Raw genomic sequence first — 21,987 nt, forward strand, 5'->3', positions numbered from 1 at the left:
ATCCAGACGAGAAATTATTAGAGCATGGATAACTGTAGCTAGGCTATCTCTGTCCAGGTAAGGGCGTAGTTGGTATACCAGCCTAAGCTGATAAAAAGTGCTCCATGCCACTGAGTTCACCTGTGCCTCAAGTGACAGTTCTGGGTCCAATAGCACCCCCTAACTACCAACCTGATCCTTTAGGGGGAGTGCAACCCCCTCCAGAACAGGTTGAATATCACCTAGCCGGGCAGACGAACCACCCACTAACAGTACTTCTGTCTTGTCTGGATTGAGTTTCAGTTTATTGGCCCTCATCCAGTCCATTACCATGCCCAGGTCCTGATTCAGAACAGCCACTGCCTCACCTGGGTTTGATGAAAAAGAGAGGTAGAGCTGCGTATCATCTGCATATTGATGGCACCTCAGCCCACACCTCTGGATGACCTCCCCCAGAGGTTTCATGTAGATGTTAAACAGCATAGGGGATAAAATAGAGCCCTGTGGGACCCCATGGCACAATTGACATGGCACAGAGCAATAATCCCCTAGCACCACCTTCTGGAGTCGGCCATCCAAGTAGGAGCGAAACCACTGCAGTGCAGTGCCTCCAACTCCCAACCCAGACAACCTATCCAGAAGGATACCATGGTCGATGGTATCAAAAGCCGCTGAGATGTCCAGGAGAATCAACAGGGTCGCACTCCCCCTGTCCCTCTCCCGGCAGAGGTCATCCCACAGGGCGACCAAGGCAGTTTCCGTTCCAAAACCAGGCCTGAAGCCCGATTGAAATGGATCTAGATAATCCGTTTCATTCAAAAGTGCCTGGAGCTGTCCTACAAACACCCGCTCAAGCACCTTGCCCAGGAAGGGGATGTTGGCCACTGGCCTATAATTGTTAACATCCTCTGGGTCCAGGTTGGGCTTTTTCAGGAGTGGTCTAATTACTGCCTCTTTTAAAGCAGCAAGCACCACTCCCTCTCTCAAGGAGGAATTTACAACCTCCTGGATCCAGCCGGACATCCCCTCCTTGTTTGATTTAATAAGCCATGAAGGGCAAGGGTCAAGCACACAAGTGGTCAATCGGACTTGGCCAAGCACCTTGTCCGCATCCTCAGGCCTCAGTAACTGAAACTCATCCAATAAAACTGGACCAGACGGTGCTCTGAACGCCTCTACCAATGGAACTGCATTAATTGTGGTGTCCAATTCATGATGAATCTGAGCGACTTTATCTTCAAAGTGCCTTGCAAACTCATCACAGCGTGCCACTGAGGGTTCCACCATCTCTCTCCCTGGTCTAGAATGGAACAGGCCACGAACTACTCATAAAATCTCCACTGGACGACACTGAGAAGATGCAATGCTGGTGGAAAAGAACTGTCACTTTGCTACCCTCACCGCCACAGAGTAGGGTTGATACTATCAAGAGTAGGCTTGATAGTGAGCTCTTACCTGTGTTCGGTCAGACTCAGCATGAGTTTTCCTCCACCTGCGTTCTAGCCGTTTCCCCTCTTGCTTCTTTGCCCTCAGCTCAGGTGTATACCAAGGAGCTGGCCAGGCTTTGCTCAGAGGGAGTGCTTGGGCACAATCGTGTCAACCGCCCGAGTCATCTCTGCATTCCACAGAGCGACCTGGGCTTCGACAGGAGCACCAGCCATACCAGCAGGAAAATCCCCCAGAGCCCTCTGGAATCCATTGGAATCCGTTAGCCTCCAGGGGTGGACCATTGTAATAGGTTCCCCACCTTTGCAGAAGGGGAAGTCTGCCAGGAGTCTAAACCTCAACAGGAAGTGATCTGACCATGACAGATGTTAATTCCTCCACTTTCAGATCGCCATCCTCCTGCCCAGTCGAGAAAACCAGATCAAGCGTGTGTCCTTTTATATGCATTGGGCCGATGACATGTTGGGACAGCCCCATGGTTGTCATGGCGGCCATGAAGTCCTGAGCTGCCCCGGATACAGTGGCCTCAGCATGGAAGTTGAGATCCCCCAGGACCATCATCCTAGGGGTCCTCAACACCAAGTCCGAGACCACCTCCATCAGCTCAGGCAGGGAGTCTGATGGGCAGCGGGGTGGACAGTACACCAACAGAATCCCTAATCTGTCCCAGGTACCCAACACAAGGTACAAGCATTCAAGATCTGCACTCGAATGAGCAGGAAGCCTAGAGAGGGAGATTGAATTCCTATAGACCACGGCAACCCCCCCTCCCCGACCCTCAAGTGACCCTAAACATTTAGTGTCGCATTTGGCGCGATGCCGAGGTGGGGGCAGAAGCAGGCTCAGGATCCACCTGGTACAGCTGGCTGGTCCTCCTTCCTTCCCGAGCAGCCTCTGGCAACTTTGATTACAGGCTGTTAAAGCCACTTGAAAAGCAAGCCTGCTTGGATTTTAAAGCATCTAGAAAAGTCTAGAGTTTGGATATTACAAACGCTAGAGTTTTCTAGATGTTTTAAAAAGTTGTTGTGCAGGTTTTGAGTAAGAGGACTGAAGAAGACAGGAGACACTAATTCACACCCACTGTTCTTGATGTGTAGTGCACTTATTGAACTATTGAAGTTATAAGTAATAAAGATATCCAGCTGACCTCTTACAGTTTACAGAGTTATTTTATTATTAATTATATAATGTTTACAGTGTTTGAAGTGCTAAGTGGTCAGTAACGTCGCCTCAAAGTAAAGCTGTGTTCCACTGGTTTTTACCCAGCACAAATGGCATCGAAGTGGAAAATGAAAAAGAAACATACTATAAAGGTAATTGAAGGAAGATCATTTTTGTAGTTAGTACCCAACAACCTGTAGAACCCTGAAAGAAGGTTACAGGCATTTGCTTTTTGCCACCCTAGCTCAGTGCAGACAGTACTTAAAAAAACACACACAGCCAGTGAGCTCAGCTTGGTGCCCCCCTCAGCTCAGCTTGGCACCCTGGGCAACAGCCCAACTTACCCACCCGTAAGGCTGGCCCTACTTTCACACTGTGTCCCAAGGAAGGGACATAAAGAATGCTTACAAAAAGATAGGAACTCCTACAAAACAAAAAAAGTTATAAGTAAAACCCGTAATAGTTCTGCTGTGTTGCAGTGCACTGCCACTGCTCAAAATGTGACTTTTCAAACTTTGGCTTGTACAAACTGTAGCACAGTGGCTAAGAGGTCAAGGTTTTGAGCAATATAATTCTAGATGGACATCATACCTGCACCAGGCCCCATAAATCCTCTGGGTGGCTGTGCAAAACTGACTGCGGGGGAGGGAGAGCACCAAAGACACTCCTCGCCCAGAGTGCTATTGATCCTGGTGTTGGCCCTGTGTGGAAGAAACTAGTTGATGGGTCTGCATAGGAATTTTGTAACTCACTGGCCAAGACTGAATTTGCAAGGGGCGGGGGGGGGGGCGGTGTTTCACTACACCACCCTAAACTGATAGTGAAGCTGGTTAAAAGGTGGTTGTCATTGGAGTATAGTTTGGCAGCTGCAGTGGGGGTTCAGGGGGAAGAAAACTGAAAACAACAATTTGTTGACACCTTGAGGCGTATTTTAAGATGAATGGAGGAGCCCTTAGACTTGCCCCTTCAAGGATGCAAGGCCAGAAGGGAGAGGGGGACAAGACTTCCACTGGGGGCTGACTGATTCGCCTACACAAAGCTGTGAGGCCTGGGGAAGTGTATGTGAAATTGGCCGACCATCTTTAGCACATCAGTGCGAGGGGGCAGGGGTAGGAGAAAGACTAGTTATTGGCTGTGACCCAGTGGAGTACGCTCAGAAAAGACTGAGGAAGAAGGAAAGGTCCTCCACCTCAGTCTGCTAGGGCACCTGCATTGGAGGGAGGGAGTTAAGTTAAGCGATAGCCTGCTGCAGATCCACTTTAAAGTGTAGGGAAGTCATTGCTCGCTTAAAGCCAAAGATACAAGTTCTCATCTCTTCATTCTAGAGGTGTTAGTACCATGACTGTAATGACGGAGGGGTGGAAGAAAGGCCCATATGTCACATATCTTAAACCTCCATCCCTGTGAGAGTTCACACCTGCAGCTCTGAGTGTTGATAATTTTAAAAATGTTGCTTGACTTGGGGGCTTGTTGCCTTAGCGCAGCCTCCCCTAAGAGATTGAGGAAGGCTGCCTTAGTGGTTGCCGCTTCCCCTTAGACACTTTCATAATACATGATAAACTAAAGCAGTCCTGCAAATAACGCAGAAATCATCTGCGAGAACTGAGAAAGGATAGAATAGGCGTCTCCAACTATTTGGAGGCAATGGGCACATTTGGAATTTTGAGAGACAGTTATAGGCACTCTCACAAAATGGCTGCCACAGGAGGGTTTGGCACGATGGGTGCAGTAAGTTAGAAAACACCCATTTTCTAGAAGTCAAACTGGTGAAGTTAAAATAAAAGTAATTGACCAAAGAACAAGTAAGGCAGAGGTGAGGTCTGAGCTCACAAACGCATAATCACTCTTTCGAACTAAGTTTTCTGCACAAACTGATGATGCTTGGAGACAAGTACGTTGGCTGTGAATACCACATGGGGCCCAGAGGCATTCTTGGAAATAAAGATGGTGTTGGAGAGGCTGGTACTTTGCTTTGCAGGATGTCAGCCTTTCAGTTAAAAAAAATGAGAAGAAATCTAAAATGAAATATAAATCAGGAGGTGCAAGGAGCCTGGCTGGGCACAAACATAGGTGTCTGCGGGCACCATGTTGGAGACCCCAGGGATAGAAGCTACCTGAGGTCAGTTTCAGAGTGCATCTATGTTTCTAAACTCCTCTCCTGCCCTGGCTGAGCATCCTAATGTATTGACTGGAAACACTGTTTGAGTAATTAACCAGGTCCTCTCTTGATGTATTGACTGGAAAGAGCCTTCTGTGATTTTAATATTCTTCATAGGTTTGGTTTTAATTATCCATTATCTATGGGCATTCAGTATAAACCAAACAAACAGAAAACCCAAGGTGGATGCATTGAAATATTTGGAGTGGCCAAACTTATTTTTCAGTGACCTCTAAAAGGACCTGAATAAACTAAAACAGCACTTGCACTTGTACTAATGTATTTGCTTTTGGCTTTCAGAGTCTTGTTACACACTGCCTTAAAGTGTGTTGGAGTCACATCCAGCCTCACCACCTGTTTGCAAACAAAAATGCCATTAAAAAAGAGATGATATATAATTTCAGTGGGGATTAGGAGGGGTTTTTGCAAACATGTTTTCTATTAGAGTTTGGAAACGGTGCAGTTTCAAGGTCTCAGTTGTTGGGATCCAGTTCAACCTTCACGTGTCCCAGATAGAAACAGGGGAACATGGGACAAGAAGGAAGACACAAAAACGGATTGCTTCAGTAGTAGATTCAGAATCCAGAACGGCTTGTTTGGAATGCTTGCACATGGAGCAACCCTGTGCAGGAAGTGAAGTCTGATCCCACATGTGCACAAAACAAATACAGGCTCCACTTTCCAACATCACTTTGTAGGAAGGTTGCAGCACTGCTTTATTTTCTTATTTGCAATGAGTTCCCACTGGCAAGCAGTGGCTGTGTTTGTGGAGATGGTGGGTCAGAAGTTACTTCTTCCCCATGGCTAAATCCTGCTCTGTGGATGAGATTCAATTTACTGTCCATTTCTACAACCTATGAATTCTTCTCGCATTTGTGCTGCACTGAAGCAAACTGGACTCAGAAAGAGCTCTAGGTGTTTGCAGTATCTGTCCAAGACAGTTCCAACGGAGCTTTGGAATTGTGTCCCAAAGAGGAGTGTGCTGTTAAATACTGAACAATGGACAAGAGTATCCAGTATCCAATACTGGATACTGGACAATGGACAATACTGGACAATTCATTTATACCAAGTAAATGAATAAGTCTATCACATCTCCCTCTTCCCCTAGAAATAGTTCCCTGAGGAATGTGCTTAAGGCTGTGAATAAGATATGCCAGATATGCCCTTCTGTTGAAGTGAAATACATTTAAAATTAAGCCTAGCAGCTGCAGCAGCTGTTTCAGCAGCCCAACCGTTTTCCTCATTTCTACTGCTCACTGTTCCTTTTCAGTTCTCACAGAATCACAATGGGGGAGAGAAACAGGGCATCTAGTCTTTCCAGGTTTAAGAGCCTATGGGCATTTCTACACCAGCCTAAAATTCTGCATTTAAAATGGGGCTTTCTGCTTCCGTTTTAAATGCGGTATCACCACTGACTCCCTTTACCTGCGCTTCCTCCCCCTGAGTCTTCCATTATCTTTCATTGATCTCGCTCCTCTTCTTGCAGCTTTAAGTTTTTTCAGGAAGGAAACTGAAGTGGAACACAATGGGGTAATTTGATAGCTCATTATCTGCGATCTATTTAAAAACGGAACAAAGGGCATTTAGTGCAGGAGGGTCACAGCGTCATGTAAGGAGCCCGCAAACTTCCGTGAAGGAGCAATCTCAATCGCAGGATAAAAGCCCGGTGTGATGAAGCTCTGAGTGATAATTATGTTTCTCATATGTTATACACAGCTTCCACAGCCTATCCTAATAGCACTTTGAAGGTGCTGCTGCTGCTGCTATTATATTCATCATCATCATCACTCCAATCCAGCAAGAGAAACCCAGAGATTCACCCATGGAAGCAGGCTTCTGACCATGCAGCCAGCACAGATGTTGGTGCGCATCTGTACTCAGTTTGCAAAACCTGTCAGAGCTTACTCATCTTTTGATGCCAGTGCATGCCTTCTTTTGGAGGCACCAACAGTTGTACATCCCTAGAGGTGGATCAGGACTTGTGTGCACACCCTGTCCTGTCTCAGTGCAGATAAAAAGCAAAGAAATGAGAGAAGGGCAAACAGCAGCATCAGACGAGCAAGCTTGTAGCCCTGCAACAAGCCTATCTTCCCCAATCAGGGAAACATGCATGGGATATTATAAGACTGTGATTGAAAAGGGACTTCAGGAAGTTGCTTGGAGTGTGCATTTTGTGCGACAAGTTGTCTTATAGTTCAAGCATCCCAAGAGCTGCCTTTTCTTTAAAACATCCCAGGAAGCCATCAATAGCTATCTTAGACTCATTCTGGGGTTCACAACCATGTGCTCACGGACACCTCCTTTGGGGCCCACCAGGCTTTCTGTCTCTCCTGATGTATTTTTTAAAGATCCTTTACACAAAATTTAATCTGGTAGGCTGGCGCGTTACAAAGTGATGTGCTGGCCTCCAGCATTATTTTCATTTCCAGGAATGCTTCCGGACCTAAGGCATTCTTAGAAAATAAAAATGGCGGGTTGCTGCAGCCCAGCACTTCATCTGAAGTGTGCCCAGACACCCAGCGGGAAAAGGTATGCTGGAGAGATGTGGGGAGCATCCTAGAGGCCTAGGGGAGGAACACTGTGTGTGTAGAGGAATTGCCAGGGAGTGAGGGGTGGGGGTTGTCTGTATGCGTGCACTGCTTGTTTTTTGTTTCTGGTGCCATGTGTATTAGTTGGTTTTAATGTGGTGTGTGGTTTGCCTGGGTTGTCATAGAATCATAGAATAGCAGGGTTGGAAGGGGCCTGCCTACAAGGCCATCGAGTCCAACCCCCTGCTCAATGCAGGAATCCAAGTCAGACCTCCCCCCCTCCACCTTGTACTATTTCTTGGCCAATTTGAGCCTCATTGGTTTGCCTTCTGTGTGTGTTTGTGTTTGAGAGTTCACCCCACCTCTGCCTTGTATTCAGGTTCTTGGGCAAGTTATTTTCTTTTAGCCTCACCAGTTTAGCTCCTGAATAATGGATTTTTTGTGACTCACCATGCCCACCATAGAAGCCATGTTGTGAGAGCACCCATGAAATTCTCAACATTTGAAATGTGATCACTGGCCCAAAAAGGTTGGGGACCCCTGGTCCAATGACAACTGTGTAGTAAGGGTGTTTCTCCCAGTATTTCCTTTAAAAAACCCAAACCTTCCTGCAGTTCAAAAAGGCATAGTCTTCCCTGTTCTGTTGTCCGTGTGTAGGATGAACAATTGCTCCACCTATTCTTTTAAATATCTGAAAACTCACAGCAGCTATCCGACTCACTCCTTCAGCTATCCTACATAACAGCTTTGCTAGATCATACTAAAGGTCTGCCTTTTCCAACCTGGATCCCTCTGGATCTTTTGGCCATGTTGGCTGGGCTGATGGGAGTTGTAGTCCAAAACATGGAGGGAGCCAGGTCGAGGAAGGCTGACCTAGTCCAATATTGTATTTGCAACAGTAATGAACCGTGATCAAGCTTACAAGTAGGACATGAAAGCAAACTTCCCCCAATTGCAATTGCTTTCCCACAGAATATAGTATGCAAAGCTATACAGCCCCTGAACAGAATACCTGGCAACAGGTGTGGGTAGAAAAGAGTTAAACTCCTCCTTCTCACACTCCTGATCTGGAGCAAGGTCCTGGAAGTCTACATAACAATATGAGTGGCTAGCATTAAGCACACTTTTGAAAAAGAATTCCTAACAAAATGTGTAGCTTGTGACAGGGCGATCTTTTCTTGCACTTTTCCAAGAAAAACTTCCCTCCACCTCCAGCAAAGGAGAAAGGGTCACGCAGATCAGCATACAAGGTTATGGGATAACTTCAATAGGGGAGACTGCAAAGTAGCACAGCTGCAGAACAGCTTGCTGTGGCACTAGCAGTTTGCATTCATGAAGGTTAGGAGAAAGCTGACAAGAGCAGCTTGAGTTTGTGAAGATTGCCACCTGCTGAGGGAAATCGAGCACAGCACTGGCCAAGATTAAAGAGGGGCAGGTGGGGAACAGAGGAGGAACGACCTTAATCTCGCAACCCCACATGGAGCACCTCAGTATGTACAAATGCCTGTTCTCGGAGTTCCACTCAGAAAATGGGCAGAGGCCAGGGCTAGGGAAATAAGGGCAGGCTCAGTTCTCAATAGCTCCCAGAGTGTAGCGAGACAAACTAAAACTGAAATGCAGAACACAACTGAGAGGGAGCAAAACCTGTTCCTCGACACAGAAACTGACATAACTGAGAGGCCCAGGTTTATCATGGAATCATGGTCATAAAGAAGGGTGGTAGGCCGGTGAGCAGGCAAGCGCCAGCCTCCATTTCCCTTCTCCATTTTCAGCTGGCTCCACCCCACCTTTTCTCACTTAGCCCTGGTTTCCTCCCACTGTCTCCATCTATTGCTTAATCTAAACTTTCCCTCAGGACCTTTTGCTTGCAGCCAAGGATTGGATAATCTTTTTTCTGTTGAGGGCCACATTCCCTCATCTTGGGCTGCATGTTGGCAGCGGGTGAGGCTGAAGCTAAGGTAATGTAAGTCAAGTAAGGCAATCCTGTACCCACTTACCCAGGAGTAAATCCTACTGAACTCAGTGAGACTTACTTCTGAGTGGACACCTATAAGATTGCTCTGTTATTTAACTGATTCTCTTCTGCTTTGCTATTATGTAGCCTGTCAAAGTGCCCACTAACGTGGTTCACATTAATAGTTTTATTTATATAACACCCACATACATACCTAAAGAAACGATGCTGAGGCATTTTAGTAGTCTTTTCAGCAGTAACAGCTCACCCCCAGAATTTATGGACTACCCTCTCCAGAGAGGTTTACCTGGTGCCTATTTGATCTTTTTGGCACCAGGCAAACACCTTTGTATTCTCACTGGCCTTTTAATCTTTGGCATATTGTGCTGCTATGTTGTTTTGAAGTTTCATTCCTGTGATATTTCTAGATCTTCTTGCTGCAGTGTCTCTTGTTTTAGTGACTACTACTTTTGTTTTATTATGCTGCTTTTGATTTGATTTTATATGGATTTTGGGTTTTGTTTTAGTTGTATGTCACCCTAAAAGATATTAGCTATAGGACTAATAAATCTTAGAAACAAATAAAAGCAGCTATAAAACCATGTTTAAAGACTAGGCAGCAGGAGAAAGACCAAATGATACTAACAGGAAACAGGAACATATCCTCTTAAAAACTACCAGAACAGCCACCTTTTTAAAGACTAGGAGGGACAGAGATTTGGAGAGCATGAGTTCATAACAGAGGGCCATTTCACAGCAAAAGTCCAGTGACTTGAGAATGATGGATGTATCCTCAAATGGGGGCATGCAACCAATCAACAACTCAAAATTCCAGAAGTAGGTACTGCATACTACCCAGAGTTCATTAAGTGTTGTAAATCCAAACACCACTATCTTAATTCCAACTGGAAGCTCTACAGTCTGCCAATGTAAAGAAAGCAGCACTGGCACAATCTGCTTATGGTTGCCTAAACGTCTGGTGTTACGTCAAAATGAAGTAGTGAAGAAAAGAGCAACATTAAACCATAGCAACCCAATCTGTGGAAATTAATTGATGGTTTAGTTTGTAATACAAATCTGCATGTTTCTGTATTTGAGACATAGGATGTCAATAGCTGAATATATACTTAGATGCCCACTTCAGAGCTTCATACTCAATGCGTGGCGGGGACATGGGTAGAGTTCCCACTCCAGTGCCCAGCCCCCTGCACACTTTGTGTTCTCACACGTTCAGGCTGACCACTTGAAAAGGGCTAAAGAAACTTGACAATGGTTAAATTATCCACTCTTCAGTGCAATCAGAAATGTTTTTGATTTAAACTTTGCAAGAATGTAAAGGCACCACATTGTATAGGACATGGAATTGTGTATAGTCTTTAAGATGGGGAAAGCATGATACCTTGGTATGTCTAGTTTTCAATAATGGCAGGACTAGCAAAGCAAGAATTAGAATTTGGCATCTTTCAACACAAGTGAACAAGTCACTCCTGCCCTTAAATGGTCCACATATTTGCATCGACTTTAGCCCTATTCAGGCATCCAGCCTGTGAAGGCACAAAAGGGGGCCAGCGTCACACATACTGGGCCCACTCCCAACATCCCTAGCTCTGCCCCTGCTACTCCTGACCTATTCTGTTTAGCACAAAAATCTGAAGGGGGATTCTAAGCACATTCTGCTGAAGGCCTTTGAGTGGAGGGGACAAAGCGGCCTTTGCTTTCCTTACAACAAAACAACTTTGGTTCTTGGTTTTCTTTTTTGTATTATATTGTGTGTCACACCTAGCTTGGGTAGTGGGCAGGGACCATAATGACGTGGTGAACAATGGTCATATTCCTGCATGCTTTACCTTCATGGGCAAGAGGGACTTCAGAGGCCTGAGAGCTGAGGATTCATGGGTCCTCAGCTTCAAGGCACTGGTGCTGCTTGGTTGATGGAATTCGATAGCCAAAACATGGTTCACGGCTTAAGACATTCGTCCTCCCCAGCAAGTGGGCTGTGGATTCTACCGTCAGCTGGGCTCTCAGAATATTTGAGTGTCCTTGTTGAGCCAAATTCACGGAACTGTAGCTAATAAAGTTATATGTAACATATAACTTACATGCACCATACTACTCCTTCCATTAAGATTTAAAGTAAGAGCGTGCCAACTAAGAACACAGAGATGAAAGCCACATTTTCATAGTCAACTGGGGCAAGTAAGCATATATCTAAAACCCAATGGTAGCTTCTCTGTCCAACCATTAAGGTGTTCTGCCTTAATGTGCATCATCACAAAGATGCAATTTTAACAGGACAAATTATCCAAGTAAAGATAATTACTGGAGTATTGGTAAAATGTTAAGTGTTGAGAGAAAAACCATCTCGAAAATATTACAGTCGAATTCTATATTGGTTTTAAAAAATTTCCATGACCTCTGAGACTTATAGTGGGGGAGAGAAACAGTGTGTGAAGCTCTTGTTTTAAATCTGAAGAATCTTCATCTCTAAACCTCATTGTGTTTATGCTTCTTTGACATTCAAAGAACAAGTTATTTAGTCAGTTAAGGACATTACTACTCATCAATGCAGTATTTCTTTATATGCATATATTTATTTTGTTGCTTTTCCTATCATAGGAAGTCAGGATAACAGAACTCTGTGATAAAACCAACATATGGATAGCATCTCTGTTTAAATTCTGCTCAGTTGCACTATTATAAACCTTGTGCTCCATTAGAATCAGCATCCTAAAACTGCAATCCCATGCACACTTATTTGGATGTAAGCTTCAGTTAACCAAGTCAGACTGGTTTCCAAAAAAATGTGGATAGATAGGATACTAATCTATTCAATTTTTTACATAACATTGGTAAAATGAGTATCCTCTTAGACAGTTTTGTGAAATAAAATGCAATCAAGACAGTAAAAATAGTAGCCAGTAAGAATACTACTGATTTTTCAGTCAGGCAGTATAATAAAAGCTACATTCACAGTCGAGTCCGAAAAACCAGATCCAGAGCATGAATTTGTTCCTTGTATAGGAGATAGCAGTTGATTATTATGTTACAATTGGCAAAATGTTCTAAAACTATTTGCCATATTATTTTCTGGCCTTGATAAAGATACAAGACAGCTGGCAACCATAACCATTATAACTTACATGAATGAAGTCCTTTAATAACCTCCCTTCTAAAAAATCTAATCTCTCATTAACATTTCTATTAGAAGGGGGAAACCATTGTCAGTTTTTAAAAGCAAAATAGTATGTGAATATATATTTAAGCAACATGTCACTAAAATAATCAACATTTAAATATACAGCGTAAGTATATAATTGTTGTAGTAAATTTAATGCAAAATTATAGCTAGGAGCGAGGCTGACATAGCATATTGAGTAACTGTATCCCTATATTTTAGCATCACTGATGCAATGAATATGAACCTGAGCACACTCCAGGAGAGAGCGGAGGACAGGAAGGCCTGGCGTGCTATGGTCCATGGGGTCACGAGGAGTCGGACATGACTTAACGACTGAACAACAACAACAATCCCTATATTTAAAATCACAATTATTTAAATCTAGAATTGACTCTGCATATGATTACCAAATTCTTGTCTAATAGTATGTATTAAATAACCCAGTGACTTTAATGAAGTTCTGCACATACAACTCTGGACATAGAAACACACAAAACAATTCTAATTCGCAATGATGTTTTAAGAATACTTGTGGCCTGAGTATTTTAGAAATTAAAAGAGTATTTTTAATTAAAAAATTAAATAGTAACCAGGCAGCAAATAAAACACAGCTATTTGCAAGTCTCATATCAGAACTGAAATAATGTGTTGAACACGCATCCTATCACATGTATTGAAGGCAAAAGGCCACACGTGCCAGAACTTCCTAATTACACTATATATGCTTTTCTTGGCAAGAGTATTAACACTCACATCTGGAAAGTGATGTGCAAAGTGTCCCTTTGACTTGACACAAACTCCCTTTCTTTGACTTTATCCTGAATTTAACAAGGCAGACCTGCTCCCTTGAAATTTCGTTACAGTGATCTTAAAATGCCAAGACAGAGATAGAACGGTGAATGCCTCCTCTACCTCCAAATGGAGGGCATTAAAAGTTGAAAAGGAATAGATGGGAAATGGTATTTCAGAATAAAATATAGCAAGAAACAAAAGGAGGCTGTTGGACATAGCTTTCAACCATCTACCAGTGAGAAAATCCATTTATTAAAGTTTGGAGAACTGTACCAGAATTGTCCTTTTATTCCTGCAACAACTGCTTGTGATACTGTGTGTCCTGTATCGGTCAGCGCAATTTTGATAATAAGTTAAACTGTTATATATTAAAATAAAACTCTAGCCGAACTTTCCCATTAATTTAGCAGCCCATAATTAATAACCTCAGTACAAAAAGTGCCTAATGGCAAGGGAAAAACAATAATCTCAAACTGTACTAATAGTACTATGCATCATAAATATACAGTATTACATGAAGCCAGTAAACATTCACATGGATAGATTTGGTCCTTAAATAACATAAGTTGTTTGTGCCTTCTGGTATATGTTCATTATATTGGTAAAAGGACTAAAACCAGACAGAGAGGGTATACATGCCCTCAGAAATGTGCATCTGCCTGCATGTTCCATAGCATAAAATACTTTATGCACATAGGAGATTATATTAATAAGGGATTGATCTGGACAATAAGAATGTTTACTTATAGTTCAAATGTATTAAAGAGCTCACCCCCTTCATGGATCACTGCCCCCTTCATGGATCACTGCCCCCTTCATGGATCACTGCCTTGTTGTGGCGAAGGGGCTTGCGTGACTCAGTGAAACCATAAGCTATGCCGTGCAGGGCCATCCAAGACGGACAGGTCATGGTGGAGAGTTCTGACAAAATGTGGTCCACTGGAGAAGGAAATGGCAACCCACTCCAGTATTCTTGCCAAGAAAACCCCATGGAACATAGCACAAGGCTAAAAGATATGACGCCCGAAGATGAGCCCCTCAGGTCGGAAGGTGTCCAATATACTACTGGGGAAGAGCAGAGGGAATTTCCAAGTAGCGCCAGAAACAGTGAAGCGGCTGGGCCAAAGCCGAAAGGACACTCAGCTGTGGATGTGTCTGGTGGTAAAAAGAAAGTCCGATGCTGTAAAGAACAATATCGTTTAGGAACCTGGAATGTCAGATCAATGAATCAAGGTAAGCTGGAGGTGGTCAAACATGAGACGGCAAGATTGAACATCAACATCTTGGGAATCAGCGAACTAAAATGGGCAGGCATGGGCGAATTTAATTCAGGTGACCATTGTATCTACTACTGTGGGCAAGAATCCTTTAGAAGAAATGGAGTAGCACTCACAGTCAACAAAAGGATGGGAAAAGCAGTACTGGGATACAATCTCAAAAACGAAAGAATGATTTCAGTACGAATCCAAGGCAAACCATTCAACATCACAGTAATTCAAGCCTATGCCCCAACCACCGATGCTGAAGAAGCTGAGGTTGATCGGTTCTATGAAGACCTACAACACCTTCTAGAACTAACACCAAAAAAAGATGTCCTCTTCATCATAGGGGATTGGAATGCTAAAGTAGGAAGTCAAGGAATCACCGGGATAACAGGCAAGCATGGCCTTGGTGTACGAAATGAAGCAGGACAAAGGCTAATAGAGTTTTGCCAAGAGAACACGCTGATCACAGCAAACACTCTTTTCCAACAGCACAAGAGACGACTCTACACATGGACATCACCAGATGGTCAATATCGAAATCAGATTGATTATGTCCTTTGCAGCCAAAGATGGAGAAGCTCTATACAGTCAGTCAAAACAAGACCTGGAGCTGACTGTGGCTCAGATCATGAGCTGTTCCTTGCAAAATTTCAGCTTAAATTGAAGAATGTAGGGAAAACCACTAAACCATTCAGGTATGACCTCAATCATATCCCTTATGAATATACAGTGGAGGTGAGGAATAGATTTAAGGGATTAGACCTGATAGACAGAGTGCCTGAGGAACTATGGATGGAGGTGCGTAACATTGTTCAGGAAGCAGCAACTCAATCCATCCCAAAGAAAAAGAAATGCAAGAAAGCAAAGTGGCTGTCTGATGAGGCTTTACAAGTAGCTGAGGAAAGAAGGGAAGCGAAAATCAAGGGAGAAAGGGGAAGATCTATCCAACTGAATGCAGAGTTCCAGAGAATAGCAAGGAGAGACAAGAAGGCCTTCTTAAATGAACAATGCCAAGAAATCGAGGAAAACAATAGAATGGGAAAGACTAGACATCTCTTCAAGAAAATCGGAGATCTCAAGGGAACGTTTTGTGCAAAGACGGCCATGATAAAGGACAAAGTAGGCAGGGACCTAACAGAAGCAGATGAAATTAAGAAGAGGTGGAAAGAATACACAGACGAACTATACAGGAAAGATCTGAATGTCCCTGATAGCCATGATAGTGCGGTCACTGAACTTGAGCCGGACATCCTAGAGAGTGAAGTCAAGTGGGCCTTAGGAAGCATTAGTAACAACAAAGCTAGCGGAGATGACAGTCTTCCAGCTGATATATTTAAGATCCTCAAAGATGATGCTGTTAAAGTGCTGCACTCAATATGCCAACAAATTTGGAACACTCAACAATGGCCACAAGACTGGAAAAGGTCAGTTTACATTCCAATTCCAAAGGGCAATGCCAAAGAGTGTTCAAGCTACCGTACAATTGCGCTCATTTCACATGCCAGCAAGGTTCTGCTCCAAATCCTACAAGCTAGGCTTCAGCAGTATGTGAACCAAGAACTACCGGAAGTACAAGCTGGGTTTCGAAGAGGCAGAGGAACTAGAGATCAAATCGTCAACATTCGCTGGATCATGGAGAAAACAACAGAATGCCAGAAAAATGTCTATTTCTGCTTCATTGACTATGCTAAAGCCTTTGATTGTGTGGATCACAACAAACTGTGGCAAAGTCTTAAAGAGATGGGAGTACCAGACCACCATACCTGTCTCCTAAGAAACCTGTACGAGGGTCAAGAAACAACAGTAAGAACCGGACATGGAACAACCGATTGGTTCAAAATTGGGAAAGGAGTACAACTGTATATTGTCGCCCTGCTTATTTAACTTATATGCAGAGTACATCATGAGAAACACCGGGTTGGATGAATCACAGGTCGGAATTAAGATTGCCAGGAGAATTAACAACAACCTCAGATACGCAGATGATACCACCCTAATGGCAGAAAGCGAAGAGGATCTAAAGAGCCTCTTGTTGAGGGTGAAAGTGGAGAGTGCAAAAGCTGGTTTGAAACTCAACATTAAAAAAACCAAGATCATGGCATCTGGCCCCATCACTTCCTGGCATATAGAAGGGGAAGAAATGGAAGCAGTGACAGATTTTATTTTCTTGGGCTCCAAGATCACCACAGACGGTGACTGTAGCCATGAAATTAAAAGACGCTTGCTCCTTGGGAGGAAAGCTATGGCACTCCTAGACAGCATAGTCAGAAGCAGAGACATCACCTCGCCGACAAAGGTTCGTATAATAAAAGCTATGGTTTTCCCAGTAGCAACGTATGGCTGTGAGAGCTGGACTATAAGGAAGGCTGAGTGCCGAAGAATCGATGCTTTCGAACTGTGGTGCTGGAGAAGACTCTTACGAGTCCCCTGGACTGCAAGGAGGTCAAATCAGTCCATCCTAAAGGAAATCAACCCTGAGTGCTCATTGGAAGGACAGATACTGAAGCTGAAGCTCAAATATTTTGGCCACCTAATGTGAAGAAAAACTCCCTGGAAAAGACCCTGATGCTGGGAAAGATTGAAGGCAAAAGGAGAAGGGGACGGCAGAGGGTGAGATGGCTAGACAGCATCACTGATGCAATGAATATGGACTTGAGCACACTATGGGAGAGAGTGGAGGACAGGAAGGCCTGGCGTGCTGTGGTCCATGAGGTCACGAAGAGCTGGACACGACTGAACAACAACAAAGAGCTCATGCCATGATGATACACCAAATATACTCTATGGGTGTCAATTTTCTCAATAAATATTCATAATTAACTGGAACACCTCCCTCAAAAACATGCAGTAGTAGGAGTACTGACCTTTGGTGGCGGATTAAATACATACAGTGGAACAAACAACTAAACTGCTACTATTATTCAGGGTTTCTTTTTCTTTTTTACTGTAACCTTAAACAGTTGAGAAAGACTTCTTGCATGTATCCAAAAAACAGCTTTAGAGGGCAACAAAAAATGTCCTTCCTTAATTTTGTTTAGATATACATTGTCAGTATATTGCACTGAAGTCCAGCTAACATTCATGAAATGACTTTAAGCCATTCATTCTTTTTGGTTACAATATGATAAGTCAGATCTTTGGTATGTAAATCCAAGCCTCAAATCCAAATACACAACTAGGGCTACCAGCAGCCAACTTTTTCTTTTAAAAGTCCTAATTGAGAAAGATATTGTAGAAATTCAAGCTTTCATGAAATGCTGAAACTGAACAGAATCATCAGTTTCATACATGAACAATATCAGTCTTCTCATAAAAAAATAAATTTTGAATTACTCTTTATTGCACCAACTGTTTTTAAATACTCTCTTTTCATGTCAAGCATTAAATTATAAACAAAATATAGGTCTTCTAAAATGTGAAGCAGAGATATGGAAGTGCACCATAGAAAAAAGCAGCACTCAAAAGGATGACAAACATTCAAATATCACAAATGATAGAAAATATAAACGACATCTCTTTTGTTACATCATTTACATGATTTTTGTAAGATTTCAAACAATAACTTGTAGACACTTGTATTACGCATCACCCTCAGATGACGTCAAGGCGTTGGAGCAGGAGTTACTTTTAGACTGTTAAGTGCTGCATGGATTCTGAAGTGTAACCTGGATTCCATAGAATATTCCTTATAATTGTTTCTGCAAAAAGCAACAAGTTAGTTGGACAACTGCCCCCACTATCATGTACTCTGTTCTTTTTTTCTGGAGGTTTTTTTTTCATACAGCAATAAAAGAAGAAAACTAAATAAAAAAATTACAGCATAAAAATAATGACATCTTCTAATTTCTAGTAATTAATACTAACATCTTAGTATTTTCTTTGTAAGCTCTTTTGAGTGGATTTTATGCGGAAAAACAGAATAAAATGAAATAAAGCCCTACACTACTAGCTTGTACTATGAAAGCACAGTTAATTGTTCCTGCTCCTACTAGGAATGCCCTCTCCATATCAGCTTGCTACATGCAAACCTATTATTATGCCCCAGGTATTTACTCTCTTGAGGGTGTAATCCTATACCTACTTACCTGGGAGTAAGACCCATTTAACTAAATGGGACTTTTTCTGAGTAGACATATATAGGATTGCATTGTAAATGTCCTATTTTTAGATTTGTCTAGTACTTTACTGATATGTCTTTACTGAAGCTCAAATATTTTGGCCACCTAATGCGAAGAGAAAACTCACTGAAAAAGACTCTGATGCTGGGAAAGATTGAAGGCAAAAGGAGAAGGGGACGGCAGAGGATGAGATGGCTAGATAGCATCACCGATGCAATGAATATGAACTTGAGCACGCTCTGGGAGAGAGTGGAGGACAGGAAGGCCTGGCGTGCTATGGTCCATGGGGTCACGAAGAGTCGGACATGACGTAACGACTGAGCAACAACAACAACAGTATGTCTTCGATGATGTACCAAATTTCAGTTTACAGGGTATCCTGGAAGTACCGTGTTAGGGTACATTTAGAGTCCCCTCTTTCTAGTTACAAATGTGTTCTCTTCTCTCTCTCTCTCTCTCTCTCCCCCTCTCCAAACTTCTGTAATAACCTTTGAATTCCTGGACTATGTATGTAACAAACTGAAGCTTCCTAGCTAATGTGGGAATTGCTTCACCATTTGGGAGTCCTCCTGTTTTGAGAGATATACAAAAATCTCCCTTTGAGACTTTTCTAGTATCAGTGTATCTTGGGCAAAATGTTTCCAAGTACAATTCAAAGTGCTGGTGCATGGAGTCTGGGTATGCTAAGGGCTTCCTTGTCATACGTGTACCTGCCCATGTAGTCAGACTGTTAATGGAGATTATTTTCTAGGTGCCTCTGCCATGACTAGGTGGGTGGCAACTGGGGAGAGGGTCTTTTCAGCTGCAGCACTCAATTTATGAAATGCTCTCCCATGGAGATTCAACTTGCACCAACTCCAATGTTGTTTTGGTGTCAGGCAAAGATTTGTTTTAAATTTCAGAGTCCTGTTTTAGCATTAGCTGATATAGTTTTTATCTGGTGCTCTGCTTTTAAGAATGCTGTGTTTAATAATTATTGTGTTATTGTGGATTGTTTTTATTTGCTTTTATTATAGTATTCACTCGTAAGGGCAGGGGATACATCGTTAAACAAAGAGACAAATTTCTACTGTCTGGATCGTTTGGACCATTATGAGTTCCCATTTTTGATTGAGTATAGATGTCCAATTCACAGTTTCTTTTCTAGTTACTGGAGTGTATTGAATTATGCATGTATCACAGTTCAGGGCTTTAACTCATCAGAAGTACTCTAACAATTTTGATACACAGACGAACTCTCAGCCAGCTCCTCCTTACTCCCTGCCATCAAATTTAAAAATAATGTAGTACTCAGGAAAGGAGACAGGACTGAAGATTCCAAAACACTTTGCTAAAATATTCATCCTAATCAAGCAATCATTTGTGGGTGCAAGGGCTGTAAGATACACACACAAACCCTCTGCAAGAGCTTCCCTACAAATAGTAATAATAAAAGTTGCACTAACAGTGTCCATATACTGACTACGGCAAACTGCCAAGTGTGCTGAAGCAAATAAGCTTAGAGAGTAATTGTATGCCCAAAGCATTGGGAGCGGTGGGGGAGGGCTAGAACAGTTTGGTTGCCTGGCTCCGAGCTCATAGCCAGGAGATTGTGCTCCTGCCCCCTGCCCCTCATAGCCAGTGTGGAGAGAACCACCCTGGTTAGCTTTCTGCACTTGGAAAACGGAGCAGGAGATGGGGAAAAGGGGCATTCCTGGGGGAAGACGGGGAAGGAGACCGCAGCAGCTGCCTTATGCCATTTCCTATGGCTGCCCCAGCCTCCTTCCCTCCCCCTTTGAGGTGCCGCTGCTAGATGGACGAAATCGCCTGTCTAGCAGAAATGCAGGGCACCTGAAGCCTGGAGGCGATGATTGTCTCCACTGTCCTTCCACCCTCCATTGGATAGTTGGCAGCCTCTGAGTTCAAAGGCTACTGACTATCCACACAGGATTTCACACTTACTTGTTCTGACCTACTGTTGTTGTATTAAGATATCCATCACTTACTTCGCAGCTTCTATAAATCTTATTGCTTTTTCTCTTTCATCCTGTTGTTTGTACAGAAGTCCCAACTCGAACATCGTATATGGAACTAGGTAATTATCATACTTCAGCTGCTTCTCACTAAGAAGTCAAGAGGACATTATGTCATTATTAATGGGAACGAAACATAAAACATACCTACTTACTTTATTTATTTATGGCTATTTGGGAAAAAAAATAACAGCTGTTACCTTGAACAAGGAGCCCAAGAACTTATGGAAAAGCCAGAAAAAATAGGCAGGGCTTCAGAATTTTCCTAAAGATCTGCAAAGAAGTGGCCTAGTGAACCCCCAATGGAAGATGATTTCAGAGGTGTGGGGGCCCTCCCCCTTATATTCACCAGCCTAACTGTCCTTGGTGGTAGGCAGACGAGAAGGGCCTCGGCAGATGATCACAGAGTGAGAGCAGGCTGGCAAGAGAAAAGGTGGTTCTTCAAGTAACTTGGGCCAAAATTATTTAAGGCTTTAAAAGTTAAAACCAGCAGTTTTAAAATTGGGTTCAGAAACACACTGGCAACCAGTGCAGCTGGTGCGGTAGCGGTGCCACGTAAGCTGACCACCTCCATCAATATCTGGGTGGCCATATTCTGCACCAACTGAAGTTCCCGAACCATCTTTAAAGGGCCCCTTACATACAGCACATTATAGCAGTCCAGCCTGGATGTCACCAGAGCGTGAATAACCCAGGCAAGATCCTCCCTCTCCAGATAGGGTTGCAAGTTGCAACTGGTATACCAGCCTAAGCTAGTAATACATACTCCTGGCCACCACTACCATCTGAGTTTCCCAAGACAGTGCCGAGTTCAGGCACACTCCCAAGCTGAGCACTTGGTCTTTTAGGGGGAATGCAACCCCATCTAAGGCCAGATGTAATCCTTCATCCAGATTAATCGGTTTCTGTACCCACAGTACTGCTGTCTAGTCTGGATTAACTCTCATCCATTCCAAAACTGCCCCTGCCATTCAGTAGCCTCCCTAGGATCATTAGTTGGAAACAAGAGGCAGAGCAGAGTGTCATCTGCATATGGATGGCACTTCAGCCCAAACCTCCAAATGTTTTCCCCCAGGGATTTCACGTAGATGTTGAAAAGCACAGGGGACAAGATAGAATGTTGCAGCACTTCATAGTCCAATGGCCATGGGCTGGAGCAGAAAACCCCAAGCACTGCCTTCTGAGACTGTTCATCCAGGAAAGACCAGAACCACCGCAACACTGAACCTTCTATGCCCATCCCAGATATGCGATCCAGAAGATACCATGGTTGATGGTATCAAAAGTTGCAGACAGGTCCAAGAGTTATACTTCCCCCATCCATTTCCCAGTGTTATTTTGAAGTTCTACATATATGAATGTTTGTCAGTTAAAAATTAGCTATCTAATATGC

At 43.3% G+C, this 21,987-nt stretch overlaps 1 protein-coding gene across 3 annotated transcripts in view; it reads right to left on the bottom strand.

Annotated features, from left to right (window-relative positions):
• Nucleotides 1-17,407: 17,407 nt before the first annotated feature.
• The window catches only part of TTC39B (tetratricopeptide repeat domain 39B), a 97,644-nt gene continuing 93,064 nt past the window's right edge, over nucleotides 17,408-21,987 (bottom strand). For 2 of the 3 annotated variants that reach the window (XM_084834535.1, XM_084834534.1), the window contains exons 18-19: nucleotides 20,568-20,684; nucleotides 17,408-18,162 (exon numbers count right to left, since the gene is read on the bottom strand). In XM_084834535.1, the coding sequence (XP_084690661.1) occupies nucleotides 18,066-18,162; nucleotides 20,568-20,684 (214 nt within the window). In that variant the 3' untranslated portion in view covers nucleotides 17,408-18,065. The remainder of the gene's footprint in view (nucleotides 18,163-20,567; nucleotides 20,685-21,987) is intronic. The other variant, XM_084834533.1, reaches the window with a different exon arrangement.

Source organism: Heloderma suspectum, chromosome 2 (assembly GCF_057233095.1).
Source record: "Heloderma suspectum isolate Gila_16-S chromosome 2, 16-S_ref, whole genome shotgun sequence".
NCBI lineage: Eukaryota > Metazoa > Chordata > Lepidosauria > Squamata > Helodermatidae > Heloderma > Heloderma suspectum.